Source organism: Marmota flaviventris, chromosome 6, assembly GCF_047511675.1.
Source record: "Marmota flaviventris isolate mMarFla1 chromosome 6, mMarFla1.hap1, whole genome shotgun sequence".
Taxonomy (NCBI): domain Eukaryota; kingdom Metazoa; phylum Chordata; class Mammalia; order Rodentia; family Sciuridae; genus Marmota; species Marmota flaviventris.
The window spans coordinates 45620560-45645445 of record NC_092503.1 but is presented as its reverse complement, the minus strand read 5'-3'; the positions used below and the strand labels follow the sequence as shown (position 1 = coordinate 45645445).

At 38.1% G+C, this 24886-nt stretch overlaps 1 protein-coding gene across 1 annotated transcript in view; it reads left to right on the top strand.

The window, feature by feature from the left end:
- Window positions 1–861: 861 nt before the first annotated feature.
- Dcbld1 (discoidin, CUB and LCCL domain containing 1) overlaps window positions 862–24886 on the top strand; it is a 58842-nt gene continuing 34817 nt past the window's right edge. Inside the window, exons 1-2 of the mRNA XM_027953027.2 lie at window positions 862–1072; window positions 21179–21391. Of these exons, the coding sequence (XP_027808828.2) occupies window positions 958–1072; window positions 21179–21391 (328 nt within the window). The 5' untranslated portion in view covers window positions 862–957. The remainder of the gene's footprint in view (window positions 1073–21178; window positions 21392–24886) is intronic.

Below are 24886 nucleotides of genomic sequence, written 5' to 3'. Positions count from 1 at the left end.
ACACTGACTTTCACCTCTGGCCTTACACCCACGTGTTCACTCGCTCCCTCAGCCTGTTCTTCCCTAAGTCCTTGAACACCCTGCCGATTACTTACTTCTGTCCTCCAAGTTCTGCTTTTCCAAGTCGCACGGGTTCTCCAAGTCTTAGCCTAGATGCCACTTAGTGTGAGGTCTTTTCTGGCAGACCCCCCCATCCCCACCCCGCCCCGTAGCCCCTTCACCATTCATCTAATTAGATTTCCCTAAATGTGCTACCAGAACACCCTTCGTGTCACTTAATGCCATTTGTGCTTGTCTTATCATTTTAAATGTCTGCAAGCGCCACCTGGACTTAGCACACTGCCTTAACTTTGAATAACTTTGAATGAAGGTAATGAATGAATGAATGAATGAATAGGGAGACTTAAACTGGATTTTACTTGCCACCATCAACATCCTATCGTCAAACTATTTCAGGTGCTATCACTGGCATGCCACCCCCACAGAGTTGGCAAAGTCATGAAGGATAAGGGTCTCTGCTGCAGCGTCTGCCACGCACTCAGACACTGTGGAATATGACCGCACAACTAGGCTTTGGACTGGTCTTTCCACCTGGCGTTCTTCTGGTTCCCAGGTTCACGTGTGATGGAACAGGTGGAGCCCTGGCAAGGCCGGGGAGCGAAGAAGGGAGCTCCCCTGAGGGGAGCCCTGGTCCCGCCTCGGGTCACCGCCTGGGAATACGACTCCCTCTTCTGGGGGCCAAAGCGCAGCGCGGGGCGGGGCAGGGCGGGGCGGGACCGGAGACGCCCCCGCCCGACTGGGCGCTGGGCCGCCCCAATGGGATTCGGTGCCGGGCAGCGGCTGCGCCCCATCCAGGCGCCGCGCTGGGCCACGGAGGAGGCGGCCCGGCTGGGGCAGCGGCGGCGCAGGGCCCGTCGAAGGGAGGACGAGCCTGCCAAGCTGGCTCCCGGAGGGGCTATGGTACCCCGTGCCCGCGGCGGCGGCGGCACACTGGCTGCGGCTCCAGGACCCGGCCTCCTGGCCCTGCTGCTCGCTGTCTGCTCCCCGCTCTGGCTGCGGGCGGAGGAGCTCGGTGAGTAGAGCGCATCTGGCGGACAGGGGGACCCTGGGCGCTGCGGGCGGGCTGCGGGGCAGGCCCGGCCCCAGAGACCCAGCGCGGGAGGAAGTCGGGCTGGCTGCCTACACTGTTGGCGCTGGCTCTGCCAGGCCGCGGCTCCGGGGTAAAATAAGTTACAGCATTCCGATCGCTCCCCACAAACTCTTTCCTTCCCTACCAAACAAGAAAATCAACTTGGCGCCTCTCCACTTTCTCTTTCCTGTCTCCCAGCCTAGATCACAGTTTCCAGACTTTCTGACTCTGCCGGCCCGGTGAGAAGTGACATGGCCCAGGGGTCGCCTTAGGGGAGAGTCTGTGCAAGGGTCGGTTCTCTCCAGTCTCCTTTTGAACAACTGCTCAGGCTGGGCGACTGGGCCCTCCCAATGCCGCTCCTCCCGCGCGGCGCTGGAATCCTAGCGTGTGCATTTGTCTGCTCCTGCTGAAAGGTTGGGCAGGGTACCCCCCCCACCCCGCCCCCAGGTAGACCTCCGATCAGGCAGCCAGACCGTTTCTCCTCACGAGTGTCCTGCTTGGCTCGGATCCTTCTAGGTTATTTGAGAGTGTCACCTCCTGACCAGACTACCTTTTCTCCAGACCTGACTTCAAATTGGAACTCATTAACCCACAACCGACTTTACCTTCTCTCTGTCTACCAGATTGAAGCCGGAAACTAGTTACCAGCCCTAGGTGACTCTACTTCATTAATCCTCCCTAATTAGTTCTTTTTTGATAGACAGCTTTCTGTCAAGTTTTTTTTTTTTTTCCAGCTTTTGTTCCTTTCCTCTCCTCCCCTGCTTTTGCCCCTGTATAACAGGTTATTTAGCAGCAGGTAGTCTATGTAGAATAGTTGACAGCTCCCGTCACCACTGTGCTTTTTGGTGAAACAAATTTCAAAGCTAAACCAAATGCTGGCACTTTTTCCACTAAATCATCCATCCATTCCAGTTGTTAGTGGTTCCTGAGTTTTCTTGCATACCTATTAGTCAAAAGACTAACCCCAAAGTTACTTTGTTGACAGTCATCATAACACTATACTAGCATATGGTAAAATTTGTAATAAATATGTAAAGTTTTACTAAATATACAGGATTTTTACAATGGACGTTTGAACTATTAGAGGTTTTTTTTTTTTTTTTTTTTCAGGTCACTGCTGGAAAATGCATCTTTTATACTGTACATTTTTACCAATTTATCCAAAAGTATGTCTCCACACTAATCTGGCCAAAGCTGTCACTTTTCTTTCCATGTGGCCATCCAGGCTGTTAAGTGGGCACAGGGTAGAACAGTTCTCTGGGAAGTGTGATTGTTTAGATTCTTACTGAGCTTTAAATTTGAGACTTTATTGTCAAAGATTGATGGAAGAGAATATTGTCTTTTGGGTTTTTGCAAAACATTCTATATAGTTAGGAATTTTTTTAAGACAGTAAAGATGGAGGTATGTAGTCACACACAAAAGGTAAAGTTAGGACTGAGGATGTACCTCAGTGGTAGAGCACCTGCTCAGTGTGCCAGGAACCCTGGGTCCCATCCTCAGCACCTAAAAAAAAAAAAAAAAAAAAAAGTAAAGCTTATATTTGGGTCCTTTACTGAAAAACATCTTCAGTATAGAAAGAAAAATCTCTTATTTAAGCAAAGAGGCATAGTCAGTGTTTTGTTGTTTGGGGTTTTGTTTGTTATTTTGTTCTGTTTTTCTTTTTTTAATTTTATTTTTTACATCTGTGATTTTTTAGACTAACACTTGGTCATGTATTTTTCAAGTGTTCATAAGTTTAAGCATGCATACTCTAAAAGTTGAGGTATGCTCTTGGCGCATAGTGGAATGGTGGTCATACATGATATCAGGTCTCTCATTGTTTAGAAGAGGGCAGCTTTAATGTAATAGCCTATTTCTTGTGAGAAAAAAAAACACAATATATATATATATATATATAGATAGATAGATATATAGATAGATATAGATATATATATATAGATAGATATAGATATATATCTATCTATATATATCTTTTTTTGTATTTTACCTTTCTTATTCATGGATTCAACTTAATGTGAGGCTTCTTGGTTCTCCAGGCTCCCCAACCTATCTGATAATTAATCTCTCTGGAGGCTTTAAAAAGCCTCTGTCCCTTATTTTAAATCAGATTTCTAGAAGGTGGGGCTTGGGAATTTGCAATTTCACAAAGTTCCCCCAGGTAATTCTGATTCAAATCACCTTTGAGATGGTGGAAACAATTTCAAATGTTAGGGTTGGGCTGGCTGAAGGGCTACCATTTGTGTAATAGATAATATTAGACTTTTATTCATTTGTTATGTTTCAGGAAACAAATGTCATAATTTAACTCAAACATTTATAAGCCTAATCAATGAAATTATTTTGAATTTTTGCATGTTTGTTAGGGTCTGGTGACCCTATGAAGTTATGCTGGTTTCTTTGTGTGACTGCTGCTTGATATAGATCATGCTTTTGTTGAATTTATTTACAAAGTGTCCATCCCTCCTGGTGTTCTCTGTCTGCTAAGCCCTAGGCACTTGGTGAACAATGTGGGCTGACTTCAGCTTAATCTTTCACACTGTTCTTCTGGACCCACTTAAGTAAAATTAGATATTTGCATAGACTATTTCTCGTGATTTTTGACCTTCCATAATATGACATGTAAATTGATCACTAGTTTTGATTCAATTTGTATAAATCCATAGGATTGGGTTTAGTCCTGCTTTACTACCTTCATGTAAGTTTTGTAGAATAAAATATCCTTAATTATTTTGTTGTATTTGCACAAACTAAAAATCTCTAATTCTTTCTTTACAAAAATATTTGCAAATGGGTACTAAGAATTTCCTTCTTTTGATTTAAGTAGTGGGGGAAAATAAAAATAATCAGTTGACCTCTGAAGAAACTTTTAAGTGTCAGTTGAAACCCTGGATGCTTACAATTGCTCATTTGTTACTCTTAGAAGGTCTGCTCTTCAGTCTTCAGTCATATATGTGTGGTTAGACATGGGTTCCACTGATATCTGATGTTTTAGGTGAGTGGCTTTTTAAAAAGTAAGTACAAGTTTATTCTGGCACCTTCTACACTAGTGTATACACTCCCCCCAGACTTTCCCTGATCTTATCTGTCTAGGAAAAAGTCTGAGATTCAGTCAGCCCAGGAGTCTTCTGAGTTCCTGAGGGCAGTGACTGGGACTGTCATCTTTGTCTTTCTAGCATCTGACAGAGGCACTCAATAAATATTCCTTGAGTTGAACTGAACATCCTCTTTGTGTTCAGGAGATATTTTTAGACCATTTCCTAGTTAGTAGAAACTAAGTAGTAAAGAGCCTACCAAAGTTCTTTATGAAGGTATGTTTGCAGTGTCCACTAATTAATTTTTCAAGCCCAGCTCTCTTGCATGCTTATTTCTACATGTAAGGATGCCTTTTAAATGAAGTATACCAGAAAGGAGAGAATGTGCCAGCAGGACAATATGTACCATGTCTCTTGGTTTTAGTAGACATAATTTGCAACACTCAGAAACATTAAGAAAGACATTATGTTAAAGGATTCAGTGAACAAGTCAAAGGAATTTTTTTGTTCATGGTATAAGGGGAAAAGGGAAGGAGAGAGGGAGAGATGTTATAGGGAAGCAAGAGAGCTCAAAGCATGTTATTAAAGCAGGATTTGAACTCTGAATCATGCCCTGTACTGTATTTACTAACTTTTCATCTCATAATTTAAGCCCTTTAACCTTGTAGTACTGAGACAGACTTGAAACTCTCCCGCCAGTGGGGGGGTGGGGGGGTGGGGGGGGTGGGGGGGGTGGGAACCCCTACAATACTGGAAATAAGTAAAACTTCTGACATTTATGAGAAATTATGTTTTTATTTTTAAGATGCATGGGGAAGTTTAATTAATTGCAGACTATGACAAAGGTTTGATCAGGTTAAGGCAGAAAAATAAAAGAAAGCTTGGTTATGGCAGTACATCCTATAGAGTTTGGGATTTGTCTCTTTGTGTTTCCTAAAGCTTAGAGTGAACTCTATACATATTAGAGCAATAGATTGTTTTCTTTGTTAAGGAAATATTGCACATAACCTGTCTGGTATTGCAATTAGTATATATTTAAAGCTCAAAAATTTCAGCTACCTTACTCAGCATTACTGTTTATTACTATTAGTTTAAAAAATATTAGGGCTTCTGCCTCCTCTGCCACCTCTCTTACCTTATTCCCTGCCATGCACCCACATATTCAGGACTGTCCAGCCATACTGGCTTTCTTGCTATTTCTCCAAGGTGTCAGGCACCCGTCTACCGTTGGGGTCTTTGCAGAGGTTGTTCCCTGTGCCTGAAGCAGTCTTCCCCCAATATCCACATGGCTCCCTCCTCCTTGAGTCTTTGTCCATAAGTTGCCTCTTAGAGAGAACTTTCCTTAACCACATGAAACCTTCCATTCCCAGAACACCATCTTCCCCTTCTCTTCTTTCAGTTTTTTTCTAGAGCACAAAACCTCTTCCAATAGACTATGTCATTTACACTTTCATTTGACTGTCTTCCCCCTACTAGAATATAAGGTCCACGAGGAGGTCTGTGCCTTGAACAGCAGCCTGCATCTTTGGGTGCTCAGTGGGGAAGAGTGCTCAAGGGGTGAGGACCCAGTGAAACAGTCCTTGCTCCATTAAAGACTCAGACCTGACTCATTGAGAATTAAATCCTGGAAGCAGCAGAATAATGAAACTGTGTGTCTAATTCAACTGTTGTTTGTAAGTAAAAGGACTGAAAGTAAGGATTTAAAATAGAGAAACTCATTCTGGTTGTATGAGAAGTCTGGCATTTGGGATGCAAAGAAAACTATTTTTTTAGAATTTCAGGTCTTCTTTCTTTCTTTCTTTCTCTCTCTCTCTTTCTTTCTCTCATTAAACTGTGAAGTAATTTTGTATTTTTGTAACTGAAGAGTCATGTCGTTGTCATGTTCCAGATGTCCATTCTCTGCTTTGTATATATTTTTAAGAAGTAATTGTTTGCCTTGTGGGGTAGAGGAAACTTACTTGATTGGGGGTGGGGTGGAACATATGGTGATTTCTAACCCAATGTGAAAATGAAGTTGAAACTGTAAGCCCTGGTACACTTAACCAACTACCAAATTTGCCTTTTAGCAGATTTGAAGAGGAGGGATTGTTTGGAGATTAGAGAGGGATTGAGGGATTCTCTCAAATTCATGAGAGCAAAAGTGAGAAGGAGCCTCTTTTGGGGGGAAGAGAGGTACTAGGGATTGAATCCAGAGGCACTTAACCACTGAGCCACATTCCTAGCCCTTTTTGTATATTTTATTTAGAGCCAAGGTTTTGCTGAGTTGCCTAGGGCCTTGCTAAATTGCTGAGGCTGGCTTTGAATTCTCATCTTCCAGTCTCAGCCTCCCAAGCTGCTGGGATCACAGGCATGCACCACCATGTCCATCTGAGTAGGAGTCTCTTACTTTACCACTAGCACCCAGTACAGTGCCTGGTGGAGAACAGGCTCCCAAAAGCTGTATCCTGAGTTAGCATTTGCTGAGGCAGTCATGTTGTGGCTGAGGTTTGAAAGAATGAGATAAAGGCTAATATACACTGTTCAATTTCAGCAGACATTATATATAGGACTATTATGAAACCTCAGAGAACATTGCACGTGTATTCAAGAAAATAACTGAATTCCAACTCTGAAAAGGGTTGAGAATCTCTGAAGTCTCTTTTGGGCATCAACTGCAAACTGCCATGAGTTAGGTTCTGGCAGTTGTGAGAATAAAAGAGCAGGTGGCACACTGATCTGGACCAGGTAAGTCAGTGTACCCCTAAGATCTGCAGTGAGTATAGGACAGCAGGGACCTGTTTCACCTCAGTGATCATTTAGAGATACTATTTAGGCATTTGTGGTGTTTGTACTGTGTTAACCCAAGTTGTCAGATATGTGTGACACACTTATACACTGTTTATTGTCTACTATTTATTTTTATTAAATATCAGATGGACCTGAAATTATTTATAAAGTATGTGTAAAATATAAACAACAGCCATAATACGTGGATACCCAATCTACTATATACTCTGCACATTTTTTATCATATTTTTGTTTGCTATTATTTAATGAATTTGTTCATTAAATTATACAGGTGTACATGCTTTTATGCTCTGTTTCTTTCAAACTAACTTATAAAAACATTCTAACCATAATATTTGGAAAAATTCTACAGATAATTATTTTTATAATTTGCTTTTAGCTAAACCAAAAGATTTATTTCAAAGTCATTTACTGCTTCCTACTAATATCCAATGGGAAAGGAGAATTTTCATCTTGACTGACACATCAGCTATGAATCTTGTCAAGAGTTTTATCTTTGTATTATACAAATAACTCTTTCTTCCTTATGAAATTAGAAGTAATTTGCTCATCCATACTTTATTTGAGAAAAGTACATAACTTTAAATATATTAAGCATCAAAAAAAGGTAAGGTGTATTTCTTAATCCTTTTTAGATGAGATTCTTAATTTATATTAAAGGGGTTGAATGTCAAATATTAGACTATTTGAAGTCTGAGAACCACATTTGGTTTTATATTCAACATTTTCCAACTCAAATTATAACCACTATTATAGCCTTTTTATTCACTGCCTACCATATTTACATCTTACTGCAAGGAGAAAGAACACAGTCTTTGTTCTCTTTCATCACAAATGAAAATCCTTGCAAATTAGTATTATATGGCTCGATTTTGCAATTGAGCATGCTTAGTGGATGTACCTAAAACTTGTATGTAAATTACTTTTTATGAAGCACTGTATTTTTGAACCAAAAAAAAAGAGTTTTCATTATTATTTCTGATGAAGAACAAGAGAAAAGGATATTAAAACTTTAAAGTCCAGTTAAGTTTGAATTACCAGTGCATAAAATTTCCTACAGGGGAAATAGGCAAACATTTCTGTGTTTGCCATTTAATTTTTAAATGGTTGAGTGGATTTAATTCAGTCCTTTTATTGAGTCTCACAAAAGCAAGTTCAACTCAGATTGAAACATGGTTGATTTCAGTTCAAGGAGTAAACAGGGGAGACTTAATAGCCCGTGGGATCACCGGAACATGAGATTTATGTATTGAATTGCTCCTACTTCAGGGACTTTAGAATGGAGACTGCTTGTTATGAGAATAAAATGAACCGAGATTTGCCTTTTTTCAATTTTCTGCTAGCCCCTTGGAAAGCCAACGAGTTAAATAGGAGATGACCTAAACCTATAGGTAGAGAAATGGCTCTGTACCTGCTGTCACAACTAGCTCAGCAGAGTCTAAAAAATCTTTCGAGACTTCAAAGTCTATTATGAAGAAACTAAAATTCTATGAAAAAATTTATAACATTTTTATCCTTTTTTTTTCCCTACAGTACTAGGGATCAAACCCAGGGACCCTCTACCACTGAGCTATATCCCCAGAACTTTTTATTTTTTACTTTGAGACAGGCTCTTACTAAGTTGCCCAAGCTAAGTAGCTGGGATGACAGGCATGTGCCTCTGTACCTGGCTCCTTAAATATTTCATTTACATCTTTAAACATTTTCTTACATGACTGCAATGCCATGAGCACACTGAAGAATACTGAATTTACATTATCTAATTGTCAAGTCCTATTCAAATTTCCCATTTCCTAAGCATCATCTTTTATACCTTTGATTTGTACAAGGAAGGTCTCAAATTGCAGTTAGTTATCCTATCTCTTGAATCATTTTCAGTCTTCCACTGACCCTCACCTGCATGTCCTTTCTTTTCCTGAGAGGAAGCCAGCTTCCCTGTCCTATGACACAGCTCACATTCTAATGGTACTGACTGCTTTCTTCTCATTGGTCATTATCCCCTATATTTTTTCTGAAAAACCTGAAGTTAGACTTAAAGTCTTAATTAGATTTTGGTAAACATACCAAGCACTTCTAATTAAAATAAGATGCACATATTATTTTTGTTGTTGTCATATTTTTAATGATGCTGAGAATGATCCATGATTTTAGGAAGTGACAGTTTGATTCCTCCATTATATTGTTGCCTTTTCTCCTGAAGACCTGCAAATACTTTGTAGAATGATAGTCTTCTAGTTAAACTACTTCCCTATCAACCTTTCATTCAATGGCTTCAAGTGTGCAGTCACTTGTGGTTGCTTGTCCCGTTGGCTTATCCATGGAGATACATTTTTTAATCTTTATTTTATTTATTTACTTATTTTTATGTGGTGCTGAGGATCAAACCCAGTGCCTCATATGTTAGACAAGCACTCAACCACTGAGCTACAACCCCAACCCATGGAATAAATTTTTAAACCCCTGTCTTCATATGCATCTAGATTTATTATGTGTGTGGTTTTTAAAAATATCTAATTTAGTCCCAACAATTCTAAGAATATTAAGGGAACTGAGATCCATAAAGCTTGAATCATTTCTCCCAGGCACATTCACTTCATGTGTGCAGGTGCGGACTCTGTGAATTTTAATTCTTAATATGGTCACTTGCTCATCACATAAAGAAGCCTACTATATGCTCATGTCCAAGGGAGAGCAAGTTAAAGAAAAGAGGTTTTGTTGGAGATGTAGCTCAAAGATATGACATACCTGAAGCCCAGGGTTCCATCCCCAGCATTAATAAATAAATAAATAAATAGATATATAGTAAAATTAATTAACTAAAAGAAAGAAAATAAGTCTTAGAGGAACAGTGTCAGAGCATTATTTATGCAATAAAGTTGTGTTTGGTACCAGGGATTGAACCCCGGGGTGCTTAACCACTGAGCTACATCCTCAGCCCTTTTTATTTTTTATTTTGAGACAGAGTCTCACTGAGTTGCTTCAGGCTGCGCTAAGTTGCTGGGGCTGGCTTTGAACTTGTGATCCTCCTGCCTCATCCTCTCAAGTCACTGGGATTGTAGACATGTGCCATCTTGCCCAGCTTATGCAGTCAAGTTTTAAGTTAATAGTCTTTGGTTTTTCTCAGCAGTCATCACATTTGCTGCAGAAACAATAACATATTTGAAACTTCCAATTGTAGCTAATTTATTTGCTTCTATCACATTGTAATAAATTCAGCAGGGTAGAATACAGAATGTGCAAAAACAGTTGTTTTCCAGGCTGTGGAATGTGATATGAGTTTTATTTAGTTTATTTTTTTCTTCTCAACTTGTATTTCATACCTTATTATATATGCTCTCTTTCCCTACTAAGATTTGCTATTTTCTGACTAGTAAATATTGATGACACTTTTCTTATTTATAGTACATACACTTATGTGCCTACAAACCTTCTTATTCCATTTCTTGGTGTATTTTCCACTGTACACTCAAGTAATTCCTTAAATTGACGTTCTCGTCCAGGTGTCATAAATGCCACCCTTGTTTAAATATAGATCCTGGATCTTATTATTGCCTGATTTGGACTTATAAATGAAATCTAGAATGAAAATAAATATTGGAAAATTGAAAAGCAGATGTATTCCAATTTTAGGAAGAGATGTTAAAATATAAAACTGATATATCAAGGACATTTTACTTTTAAAAAGATTCACCTCAAGGGGCTGGGGTTGTGGCTCAGTGGGAGAGCGCTTGCCTAGCACGTATAGGCACTGGGTTCATTCCCCAGCATACATAAAAACACTAAATAAACAAAATAAAGGTATTGTGAACATCTACTAAAAATATAAAAAGTATAAAAAATATGATGATCTACTCTCTCCCTTGTGAGTGTCTTTTTTAAAAAAAAGGTTCACCTCAAGATTCAAATCAATATTGAGGACTTTTTTTAGTTTTTTCCTACTCAGAGTATACCTTACAGGGACCAGCAGAATAGTAATTACCAAGAGCTTTTCAGAAATGCAGAATTTCCAGGCCCTGCATAAGATCTCAAGGTGCTCAGTGTGCAGAATGAAGTTTGGGAATCAGCACTTTGATCTACTGACAGCTTCATTTACAGAGCATCTTTTAGGAGCCACAGCAGTGATAAGCAAAGTGAACAATCTTTGTTGGAGGTGAAACAGTCACCTCTCATTAGGCTGTTCCCTTAATAGTCGTACTTAAATAATTAAAAAGACAGTGATGGGATTTCTCATATAAGTTTTATACGAAACCTTGAATTAAACATGACTATTTTCCTCAAGTTAATTTTGAGATAAAAATTATATAACTGCAAATAATGAAATGTATTGTTGGCTTGAATACCAGTTGTGCTGCTCAGCAGTAATATAAGCTTGGGCAGTGCTCTAAATCTATCTGCCTCAGTTTCCTGACCTTTGAGCTGGGTGACTAAGGTAAAGATACCCTTAGAGTATAGTGATTCTGTCCCACTGTCTCTGAAGTCAGACCAGGCAGGCTCAGATCTCAGCTCAGCCACAAAGGCTGAGTTATTCTGCCTCTCAGAGCCTCCATTTCTTCACATGTAGAATAGGGAGACTCGGAGGGACATATGGTGAAGAAAGGGTGTGTAGGCTTCAATTTGTTGCATTGGAAATGTCCTGTCTTATAAGCTATAGGATATACACTTTGCTGTCCAAGATATCACTGTCTATATGTATGTATCTATGTGTATATATATATGTGATATTTTTTAAAAAGTATCAATATCACCTATCAATTATGATTATAAAGATCAAGATAACATAAAAAGCCCCCAGAATAATCTGTAGGTGTTACCTTTTACAATAAATGCATGATAAATGCTAATTCTTGGCAAAGACCCTCTCAAAATTAATTTTATAATTTTCCTCCCATTCCACTAACTTTTTGGTTCTTAATGATTTTTTTTTAAACAATAAGTGTGAAAATGAAAACACGTGTGTGAAGGGAAGATGTTTACCAATTTAATTTCTATAACTGATATAACTTGGTATTTAGTAAATTGTATTTTCTGACTTCAGACAGAAACAGTGTCAGTGTCTTTATCTGAGTATTGGTGGATCCATGTTTAACATGAAACCAAGATTAGAAAACATAACATGTTGTAGAGTCAGGAAAGACTTCTGAATTTATCTTCAACTTAAGAATCAGCAGTTTGGACATTACGTCAATATCCTGACATTATTAGTAAAGGTCAGTGGCCACTTTTCTCTGACTTCCTTATTCTGAGCATCTATTCAACATAGTTGTCTTAGACATTTTTTTTTGCTGCATAAACAAGTTCTTTTTCCTAAATGTTTATCTGTGAAATTAAGAAACTTCATTTTAACCAATGTGTCTAATTTGTTGTCAATGCCTCCAAAGCACTTGTCACCTAGTCACAGTGTGGAAACTCTTGCTTTTGAATATCAAATCACATAGTACAATTGCAATGTCATTTTTAGAACTCTAAAAGCTGAAGTCCACTTCTCCATGCTGGATCTAGAACCTCAGAAGCCCCATTCTGGGATCTCTCTGTGAGTCCCACTTGTCAGAGCCTAGTGCAGAAGTTCACCAATATGTTCCTACTCCCAGGAGATGCCTGATGAGGAAGGAGCCTCCTAGGAAATACTGCAAGCTGTCCTCCTCCCCTATTAGAGCTTCACTGTGCACTGCTAGGGCTTTGAGATGCACTGTGGTGGAGGAAACAGGTTTATTTATTTACCATACAGCTCCTTTTTGGGGAAAAGGGAACAACTTCCTTATACTTCTCAAGGACTTGTGGTACTAGTACTCAAGGATATGCTGACTAGCAGGAATTGGGCATTATATTACTGTTGGAGAATGCATTCTTATTAGACTTTTAGATTTTCTCAGCAGTTTAAAGCATTGAGCACATCCAACCTCATTTATCTTTACCACACCCTGTTATGGTTGGTAATTTCAAAGATGAGGAAAATGGATAACAAACAAAATGGGTAACTTCTTAAGATCATACAACCAATGAATGATGGAATTTGGGCAAAATCAGCTAATTCAAAGCAAGATTCTTTATATTCTAATATTTGTAGTATGTTGAAATAATACTAATAGCAATTTAAAATACATGAAATTCACCCAGCACAGTGGTGCATGCCTGTGATTTCAGCACTCAGGAGGCTGAGGCAGAAGGAAACAAGTTCAAGGTCAGCCTTAGCAACTTAACAAGCAACTTAGTGACATCTTGTCCAAAATTTAATAAATAAATAAATAAAGTTGGGGATGTGGCCAGTGGTTAAGCACCCCTGGGTTCAATCCCTGGTACAAACACACACACACACACACACACACACACACACAAATTAAATTCTTAACATATGGTTGTCTCTGTTCCTCTGTTTCTTTTAATGCCCATGATAATGCTATGAGTTGGGCACTTCCATGGTCTGCATAGTACACATGAAGTTAAAGCTTGGAGAAGTGAAAAGACTCATCTAAGGCCACACAGTCAATATTGGGCAGCGCTGTGCCAGAACCAAGGATTGTATTTCTCTGTCACCTCCCAAGCATAGGGAAATAATTTACAAAATAAGAAAATGATAGGTGTGCAGACACTCCCACAACATCCTTAATTTCTGGTGGAAGTCATGAAACTGGAGAATGACCAAGAACTACAGAATGTTCACTGATTGTACTTATAGTACCTTAAAGAGTAATACTGAATTAGGTTTTGATTTTTTTCAGTGATAAATATGGCTATAGGAAACATGGAATTGAGAATTTCCTTTGAAGAGACTTTTGACAAGTTTCTAGTGTTTCCTTTTACTTTCAAATGTCTTTTGTCTGCTCAGGCAAAATTATTATCATCTTCATTAGATCTTTAGTCATATCATTAGCATCTGTTTTATATGTAATAAGATTGAAAGAGATCACCAAATAGTTTTGCACAATTTAGCTGTGATTTATTTTCAGCATAGTAGTATTATGCCTTTTCCTTTCAGGAAAACTAAAGATTTTGAATAATTGTTCTGTTTTATCATCACAACTTTGTTTTACCTCTCTTTATTTTCACACAGCCACTGAGACCCTTCTGCCTTTCTTTTTCTATTTCTTCTGGCAACATCCAAAATATAAAGTTAAGCACAAATTGGAAAAGAGCAAAGTTTAGAGTATGGCTGGCAGTGAAATTAATAATACCTAGGGAAATCTGTCTGCCTTACCATCAGACAAAGACCTTTGTAATAATTGCAAGCTCGCCTTTGTGGTTGAAAAGATTATAGTCATCAAAAGCTCACTTGATCTTAGACATGGGAAGAAATTTTCTCACACCCACATATGGATGATTGTGTGTTTTCAGACCTGTTGTGACTTGAACTTTAGAAAAGCGAGGATGCAACTGTAATGAAATCATTTTTCTAAAAAATGGTTTCACTCTTATGATATTTTAGAGAGTGCTCTTTTCAAATTGCTGGTGGGAACCCAGTAGTAAATAATGAAATCAACTCATTAGGCACAACCAGTATTCTTTTAATAAACAATGAAATGGAATAAAAGAGAGAATATGACAGTGCCTCACATATAATAAAAGCATCGTATCATTAACTTTTATGTGTTGTTTATGCATGTGTATGCATATGTGTTTACTTGGTTATATGCTAACTATAGCTCATAATCCAAAAAGTTTGAAACTGCCGTCATAGTTTAGAGACTAGTTAGTAAACAATTGGAAAGATAATTTGGCAATATTCATTGTAGTTCACCCAAATCATTTTCTTACAAGTGCAAACTCAGTTTTCTTTTCAATCTTAAGTCATGCTTTCTAGTATTGCAGATCTGAGACATACTAGGTATATCTTATTTTGCTTTTCTGTTAGTGGAACATGATTTCTTATCAAAAGGAAATAGTCTTTTAAGGAAGTTATTGTTTTCCTTTCTTTGTGGGTTTAATTAGAGTAGACTAAATAAAAGGTCGGCTCATTCAGACAAGCATATAGGGTTCATTTTAAGCTTATTTAGAAAATAGTTTATATACCCATACCTCCTGAATTACTGATGTTAAAAGCTAATAGGTAGAGGCATATCCGCTATTTGGAGAATAGATGTTGAAGTCCATATCTCTGGCTTTGTGCCTGCCACTTTACTCTTGAGAATTATTTGTGAATATGTCTCTCATGACCATGGGCTCCTTGAAGTAAAAACTACCATTATCCTAAATTCTGAGCTGTTTGTTGCATGCATTTTTAATGACAGTTTAAGCATCCTGGTTTATGGAGCCTCTTTCCTGTCTGTATTACAAGACTAATGCTGAAAGTAGCTTTAATTGCTATAAAGAGCATTTGATGAATTTGGTGGTTTTAATAATATTTTTTTTTCTGATTTAGATGGATTCATATTATAGAAAATTTAGAAAATAAAAGTAATAAGATGAAAATTGCCTTTAAACTCAAACCATAGAAATAAAGAATTTATTAACTAAGCACTTTTATTACATATCCATGCATGTATTATATATTGTTTTAAATTTTAATATTTTTTCAAAATATGAATTTTCTTAATATCACATTGCTTGGCGATATTATAGTTTGTTCTTTTCTAATGAAATTGCTTCCAAATGTTCAGAAATAAAATATTTAACTCTGTGTACAGATCACTTTGAGAGTTGTAAAATATTTATGAGTACTCACAGCTTTTTCCAAAACCTAAATTTTAAACATCCAGTTTTATTTTTGTGAGTTGTAGGTGGTTGCTTAGACTCGAAGACCATCTACCCTCAGCAAATGCCAGAATGCAGGCCCATCATGGAGGGAGGGACCACCCTTGAAATATTCTGAAGCAGAGAGCTTTCAGTCTGGGGCAAGGAGGAAATGATACATAGTTTAGTCACCATGTGTTTTGGCAATTAAATTATAGTTCAAAGAAAGGAAAAGATAAACATTGTGTAGTAGTTGCTTTTGAAGAGCAGACAATTCCCTGTGGCGAAACTTCCTCCTTCCCTCTTCTCTCCCCAAATTCCCCCACCTTTTGATGTTAGGTAGGTAGGTGGCAGTTTAATCCAGCTGTCACTATGCACGACAGCATCACTGCAGTTTTCTGTCCACCAGTCTTCCTCCCTACACTGCATGAAACTTAAGCATAAAACCATGGCTTTATTTTTTTTCTTTAAAAATTGACTTTTATTACTTTTGAATTATAATTTCTTTTAGCACTGTGGCCACTCACCATGCAGCTATAGCAACCATCAACATGTCCCCATATCTTATTATTTATACTGTCTCTCCTCTTTTTTGCTAAGTATTTTAAGGCAAATCCCAGTACTCATGTAATTTCAGCCCTATATAACTCAGTAGACATCTGTTAAAATGACATTTTCTAACATAACCTCAATACTCTTGTCACAACTAATAAAATTAATTATTATTCCTGATGTTTTATTATTTAATATGCCAATTCTCTTTTTAAAGGTTTATAAGGTTAGTTTTTCAAGTTAGGACTCAAACAAGGTCCATTTGTTTATTGTGGCTCTTTAATCTCCTTTAATCTAAAATTAACACTTTGATAAGTGTGTTTCTTCATACAATTCAATATGGTGAAAACAATGTCAATTGCACCCAGAATGTCTATAGCCTGGATTCAACTAATGGCTTATTTGCTTATTTGTTTATTTAGACAGAATCTCACTGAGTTGCCCCGACTGGCCTCACACTTGCATTTATTCTGCCTCAGCCTGCTTAGTCACTGGGATTAGAGAAATGTGGTCCCATGCCTGGCTTTAATGGCATCTTTTTGGAATCAATAAATTTGTGCTTCTACCCCTTGTGTTTCCTGTAGACTGGAAAAAATCGATGAGATTCAAGATCAATTATTGTTGATTCACATGTTTTGCTTTTGGGCAGGAGTGCTTCATAGGTATTGATGTATATTTTATCCTCCAGGGAGACACATAATACATCTCCTCACATGTAGTCACGCTGAGATCTGGGGGTGAGTTTAGATGATAGCAAGTGTCATCCCTCCATTTTTCAAGTTGTTCAACCTTCTACCAAATAGTTTTATTATCTATGGATAAGATTGCCAGAGTCAGTTACATCTCACTAGGAGCTATCCCTTTTAATGGAAGAATGTTGTAAAAATATCAAAAGGGATGGTCTGATAGGGCAGAAATTCAGGTGTTTTTCAAGATTTAACACAGAAACACAAGTGTTGTTCAATCAAATACAGCAGTGAGACTAAAATGTCTGAAAAACCCACCAGCTTTAAAGAAAGTCAATCTATCTTTTGTTTTCTCATCTATGAACTGGAACATGTATTGTGAGCCCTCTTCAGACAGAGGGCTTCATGCTCCTTAGACAAATGGAAGGAACTGGGATAATGGGTTTGGTATATAGAGGTTTTAGAATAAAATTGGCCTCCTTTATTGGTTCTCATTTCAAAAGATCTCTTCAATACAAATTTGTATAAATGCTTCATTTAATGAAAGCAACTTAAATAGAAGAAACACAGGATAACAAGAAGCTCAAATAGTAAAGTATTAAAATAGAAATTAAAAGTCCCCTCACTTTTACCTCTACCAGCCAAACTTAAGTGGACTGACCAAAAAAATTAAGTACTATAGGCCCTGTCCTACTAAGCTACACCCGCAGCCCTGTTTTTAACTTTTTGTTTTCAGAAAGGGTCTCATTAAGTTGATGAGGCTCGAACTTGCCATCTTCCTGCCATAGCCTCCCAAGTAGCAGGAATTCAGGCATGTGTCACTGTGCCCAGCTCAGATTTTTTTTTTTTAACATGTATTTTTTAACCAGATTTTTTTCAGCATGTTATATTTTTTATTTTGAGATAATTATAGATCACATATAGTTGTAAGAACTAACACAGAAAGATGTTGTATACTCTTTTTCTAGTTTTCCCAAATGGTAACATCTTGCAAACCATGCTACAATATCACAACCAGAATGTTCACATTGATGTACAAAATAAGGAACTTGAGCTGATGGATTCTTAAATATCGTCTACTCCCTTGTCCATGATTCTGAATTAAAGAGTCTAACTGTGAGATTTAGGCTGCCTGAGTGTCAGGATCATATCATGGAAACAGTGCTTCTCTTGTTTTTTCATTTACATGTGTCTGTCTTATTCAGAACATGAAACAGTAGACATTTTCTCTCCCTACTTTTCATTTTCTCATTTGGCATATTCTATCTAGTCCTGGGACATCATTAGAAGAAAAACTGGATGAAAATTCCTGATGCAGTAAGACCCACATTTAACTATATTGCATTAAAGCTTGTCACAAGAAACTCCATGGTCTATTTCCGTGAACAAGAGTGAAACTTTAATTTTTGATGACAGTTTTCCTTTTAATAAATTGGGACTCTACAGTTGCTTTTCAGTTTTTTGGCAGAACAAAGACTCATAGGGTTTCAGTCTGATAGTTAATGGAAAAGTGGAATTTTCCCAAGGAGCTCCAGGTCCCCAGGCAAAGGATAGGGATGTTAAGGATGGGGATGTCAAAGACAAACCTGCCTTCATCCTGCCAGCCTCTCTGGGTGACAAGCTTCCTCTTGGGTTTTAGAATAGAAGTTGTTGGAAAGAAGTAGAATTATAGGATTGAATGAAAATGACACCCTGGAGTGTTCCTTTGTTGTGACATGTCACCCTTTAAAAAATAAAATTTAGAATACAAGAACCTCACACAGTTTGAGTCACATAATTGCTACTCATTTTATATTAGCTTGTGTATCTTTTAAAAAGTTTTCTTTTTCTTCTTTTATTGAGGAGAATTCTAATAGGAAAAAGGTGTTCAAATGTTCGGCCAGGCTCTATATTGGTGGCTTGGAGAAGTTATGTGTATGTTTATGTGCACAGTTGTTTGTACGCTAGTTACCCCAGGGTTGCTTTCTCAGTGTGCTCAGTCCTACAGTGGTGGTGGGGCAAGTGACAAGGATCCAGTGGGGAACTACCAGAACCAGTTTGTTTCCTTTAAAGGGGCATCCACCATCTCACTAGCACTGTGAGAATGTGATTGTCATGTCTTCCAGTTTCCAAGAGAAACTGTCAGTGCAATTTCTTTGATTTTTGGCTTTGTCTGTTTGTTTGGTACTGGGGATTGAGCCCAGAGATGCTCTACCACCAATTTACATCCCCAGCCCTTTTCATTCTTTTTTGAGACAGAGTCTCATTAAATTGCCAAGGCTGGCCTTGTGATCCCAACTGGGCTACAGGCATACATCACTGCACCTGACTTATTATTAAAGCTTTTAAAGGAAGGAAAATAATTCAAAATTTAAATCAATGATCTATGCACTATGTGCTTCTACACAATATGCCTCTCTCTAGTGTAATATTCATTTAAGTCTCAACAATTTTGTGCTTACTGACAACTGCCCAAGAGCCCAGGGAATTTAGTTGTCACTTTAAACTTTACAACCAAGCTTACAACCTTTACCCCAGACTTGCTTCCTTTCTGGATTTACCTTCTTTTCTGTATTAGCATCAGTGCTCCAATAATTTTTCTTCACTCAAAACTTGGATTTTTTTTTCCTCTTGTCTTTCTCTATATAACCAGCCCAAGCTTGAGACTTGATTTTGTCTGTGAATTTCCCATTTTTCTTTCCTTTCCTCCCCACCTTGCCCACTCCCAGTCCTGCTGCTTTTCCAATAAAATTCTCTCTCCTTTCTAGTTCCTAGAGTATTATCCAACCAATTGATCATTTTTTTTTCTAATACCCTGTCCTTATCTCCCTATTGAGAAAATTCTGTAGGTCTTTATTGCCTACCATGTAACTTTCACAACTACTTCTTTAGATCTCAAGATTTCATGGTAGTTTTATCTTAGCTGTCTCTCCAATATTTTCTCCTGGCATTCCATTAGAACCAACTCTGCTTCCCCCACCCAGGAGCTGCCAAGAACCTTGTTCAAGTTTCTGGATAATGAGTGAATCTTTGTCCAAGTTTCTAGATAATGGGTGAATCCTTTTCCTCAGCTTTGGCTCCTGAGTTCAGATAGATTCTGGAGTTGTATAGCTGTTTTGACTATTTGACCTGTTTACCCTTTGGGCTAGAAGCCTCAGCAAGAAGGAAGTGGAATAGTGGAAAACTCCAAATGGGACCTCCTCTAGCTAGGGAAGAGGCAGGGCGGAATGAGATTCTTTGGGTCCTTCAGATTCCCAGTTATGGCTTCTTTGTGGCAGATCTTTGCATGGAGAGACCTTCTTGCATTACCTTAAAGAGATCCTTCTTCAACAGATTTCTGCTTTCCCTCACTCCTGCTGAGGTCAGAAATTCTTCCTCTGTTTTTGTGAAACCACACTAGCCGCAGGCTTTTTGTAATCTGGATGTTTGCAGCCCAATAGGTTGTACATGTCATTAGATATTTGTGCGATTAACTTGATCACTAATCAACTGGAACAACTTGTTGGTTAATTGATGGACTTCCTTATTCAGAAAGTCTTAAAATAATTCTTGTTTTAGTGAAATACTAATAATTCACAGAAACAGAGTCTGTCTTGCTTTTTTCTTCTTTGTCCCCTTAGGCATTTTGTTTGATCCCTTGGTAGAGAGTGCATGGCATCTAAAATTAGTTATTCAAATGCATGACTATCATCCATTTTACTCAAGCCCATGGGGTAGCTTATGCTATTTTTGGGCCTCCAAAGTCAACGTGTGTCTAGAATGTGGCAAGTAGATTCTTGATATTTTCTAAGGATACATACTGAGTCTATCAGGAACATTCAAGCCTGTGACTGTCATTAAATAAAACATAAATATGAAATGCCCAGTAGGCTCACTCTCCAGCTAAGTGACTTGCACCTAAACCAAGTCCTCTCGGTGTAAGCCTGGGATTCTACCAGGGGCATCACATATATATAATATTTCATTTATCAGCACAAGTGTCTGAGATGAGTAACTTTTTTTTCCTGCTTCAAATTATTTTATGACGTTGGTTTTTGGAGTGTTTTAACAAATGAGTCAATGTCAAGGGCCTACTGGACAAATTCAGATGGGTAGATATGTGATAAGAAAAAAAAATAGCTTTCCATTCTAATACACTGTATGAAGCATTTTGATCATCAGTGTTCAGAAGACTAAACTGGGAAGCAAGAAATGAAATAACCTAAAATGATAAATACTGTTTAATAATTCAATCTTCATTGTTTAGCTTTTTCTTCTCTTAGAAAAATAAAGGAATAAAATCGTACTGGATTCTGTCAGTTCTCAGAATTAATTGCATTCATGTCTTTTATCTTTTTTTCTTTACCAGGTGATGGCTGTGGGCACATAGTGACCTATCAGGACAGTGGAACAATGACATCTAAGAATTATCCAGGAACTTACCCCAATCACACTGTTTGCGAAAAGACTATCACAGTCCCAAAAGGGAAGAGGCTAATTCTGAGGCTGGGAGATTTGGACATTGAATCCCAGACCTGTGCTTCTGACTATCTTCTCTTCACCAGTTCTTCAGATCAGTATGGTAAGAAAACAGACTTGGTGTTCTGTGAGCATGGAACATTTGGGGAGAAGGGAATATGATGTGCTAATTAATATTACAGCCTGGGAAGATAGAAAGAGAAACTTGCTTTTAGTAAACTCTTGGGATAAGTTAGTTGGATGTATTTGCTCATAAGCTCAAACAACAGTGGACATCCAATGAAGAGATGTGTATCTCAGAAGCTTCATTTGAGTTTCAGTCTTGCTGGAAAGAGAATTGGAGATGTGTGACATTTGGCTAAAATGTCTACAGTTCATCCATTCATTTTACCAATGTTTATCAAATAGTGACCATGTGTTTCAGACACTGTAAAGAAATGAAATGTAGCAGTTAAAAAATAAAGTTCCTCTCATGAAGCTTATACTTGCAGCTAAAGGAAGGAAGGAAATAAATAAAAGCATCTATAATAGGGCAGGTGGTGAGAAAGAAAAACAGGGAGTAAGAAAAATAAGGCATCCTATGGTGATGTTGAGTCTGTCTGTTCTACATCAGAAGGCATGGTCACGAAGGTCACTCCAATAAGAGGACATTTGAGCAGAGTTTTGAATGAAGTGAAGGAATGAACTCCACAGGAGTTTTCTGGGAAAGGGAACAGAAAGTGCAAAAGATACTTTCCTAAGTAACTGTTGAAATTTAGCTTTTTGTGCTTCCAGATGTGTTGTAAGTGTATCAGAGTGTGAAATCACAAGTAACAGCAACCCTTTAATCCTAAACTTCAGAAGATGGTTTGGAGTTAGACAACTGGAAAACAAAGACAAAATTCTATATATAGGTTCTTCTGCATTTAGGAATTTTTTTAAAATTCTGTATTCGTTCAACTCCAATCTGTCACCCATTAGCTCTACAGGTAGTTTCTCAAACACACTCAACTGTTCATCTATCTTCATCCTTTTTCCCAGTAGTTTCCTTGCTCTTAGTGCCTCCCTCACAGTCTAGAAACCCAGTCCAGCCCCAAGACAACTCAGAAGTCCAAACTTGTCTAGCCCACAAAGGTATAAACATCTAAGTTTTTTTTTAATCTTTTGGAATATTATGCCCATTTTAATGATGGTTGAATTATTCTGACAGAGTCAAGGTGGTGGTTTCATACAATTGGTTGTAACTTTTTAACTGGAGTTTGGCACAAATGTGAAAAATGACACTTGTGGGAATGTTGAAGTCCCCTGGAGACAATGATAATTCAGTAACCTCTGATAATCTAAAGTGAACTGGCTCAGGGAGGCACTTGCCAGGGAATTCCTTAGCCAGGGATTCCCTTCAGATGCCAAGGAGGGAGGGAGTGTCAGAGCTTCAGTGTAAAATATGAGACAGCTGCTGCAGGACCAAACATGACTTTCCTACACTGGCCTCTTTGGAGAAGCATCTCCTTGCCTGGAAAATAAATGAGCAGGTAATTCCACCTGCTGACAGAGCAGTGGAGGCTCATCCCTGTTGCCTTGGTGAGGTGGCAGCAGTACAGAAGGGAGCAAATCCTTCCAAAGCAGGACTTGGAAAATAAATGCAGCTTCCCACACCAGGAAGTTTCTCCATCAACTTTGAGGTGTATTCCCAAATATACAAAAAGGAGGAAAAGAATGAGATTAACTACTTCTGTAGTTACATAGGTGAGCTTGGCTTCAGGGTGCTGCACTCCGCATTTCTAGATTCTTGAGTTTTCAAGACACACTTTTCACTAGGAATTGCAATTCATTTTTAGCAGTAAAGCCAAGTAAATTTTTTATTTCTCTTTAAAGTTTTTCTGTATAAAGTTATATTTGTCTTTTAAAAACAGAGTATATGATCAAGGAAATAAATATACTCAGTCCCTATTATGCTGCTTGGCACACACTTGACCCTTTTATATATCTTCTAGAATCCCCCACATCCATCCTCAGGTAAATATTATTAACTTCTTTCTACAGATAAACTGAGGCACAAAGAGATTAGGTAACATGCCCAGGACCATATGGCTAGCTAGCTAAACTAAAGGCTAAAAGAAAGATTGATTTCTTTGTCTTTGTGGCTCTAAGACATTGCTCCCATCTCCCAGTTCTACCACCCAAAGAAAGCCATTGAATTATTACCTTCCAAGGTAGGCCAGCCCATTATTAAGTTATGTAGCAATTTTGCCTAAATCACAAGGAGGAAGTAATTTTCTTAGTTGGGAGTGTTCTTAAGATAAAATGTTTAGTGGTACTCAGAATTCTCTCTTTTGTGGCTATTTTTAAGGTTTTCTTTTACCAAAAACACTAACCAGACATCTATTTTAACTGAGTTAAATAGTCCCTTGGTCAGTTTGAATTGCCCTAAGGAATGCAGAAGGGGGTGGAAGCAGAAGTGCTTTGTCTTTCTGTGGGTCCTGTGTGGCAGCTGCCCAGCTCCCTGGGAGGGTAGGATGGTAGAATGATGGGGGGCACCTCTACATTGGAGAGGGAGGGTTTCACAGGATCAGCATGACTGCAGATGTCTGGCCCTGTGGCCAGCACGGGATCCCAGACATCCATAGCTGTATAGCCTGGGCCAGCAGTGGAGGGGATGCCCCCTGAGTTATAGCAGTACATTCTGGAATAGCCTCTCAAATTTTGATATATGGCAGCTCTAACAGTTGTGTATATAGGGCTGAGCAGCTGATTAATTTTAGTTTATCCAGCTCAATAATTTTCATTAACCAACTAATTGTTAAAACCCACTGCCAAGGTATTTTAAGACTCATAGCTGTCAGAATTTTGAATGTAGAGTTAATGTTTTGAAAAAGAATAATGTTTTCTGGCATTAGTGTTTATGAGCTCCGCCAAGAGTGGACATACTTGGAATGTGATTACATTAATCATTGTGAATATGCTGCAGCTGTACAGTTTTATCACTGTGCAGTTAATTTTTAAAAGTTCATCCCCATGTCAATATTGTTTTAAAATGTTTGTTTCATATACTTTGGGCATTTTTAAGATCCACATTCTTGGTAACAAAATGAACTGTAAATAAGTGTCAACAGCCACAACAGCTTTCACAGTGCACTTGATTTCATCAGTGTTAAAAGGTCTGATACAGGGCTAGATGATAATATTACTCTCTTTGTTATGTATATTACAACTGTAGCTTATCTTTCAGGTTCCAGTATCCGTAGAAAGCATATATTTTTTATGTATATTTTAGTTGTAGTTGACATAATACCTTCATTTTATTTATTTATTATGTGGTGCTGAGGATTGAACTCAGCGCCTCCCACATGCTAGGTGAGTGTTCTACCACTGAGCCACAACCCCAGCCCAAGAATGTATTTTTATGTCTATGGCTGAGTGAAGAAACTGTCTCTTCAAAATACCCTTGAAACACTCAAAAGACAGAAAAATTTATAATGTTAAATGTATCAACTTCATTTTAGAAAATATGTTAAGATTTTTATAGAAAAAACAAGTTATTGAGATATTATAAACATTAATTTCACTTTTCAATAAAAATTAATTTCACATTTCAATAAAAATTTAATTTCTGTGTCTC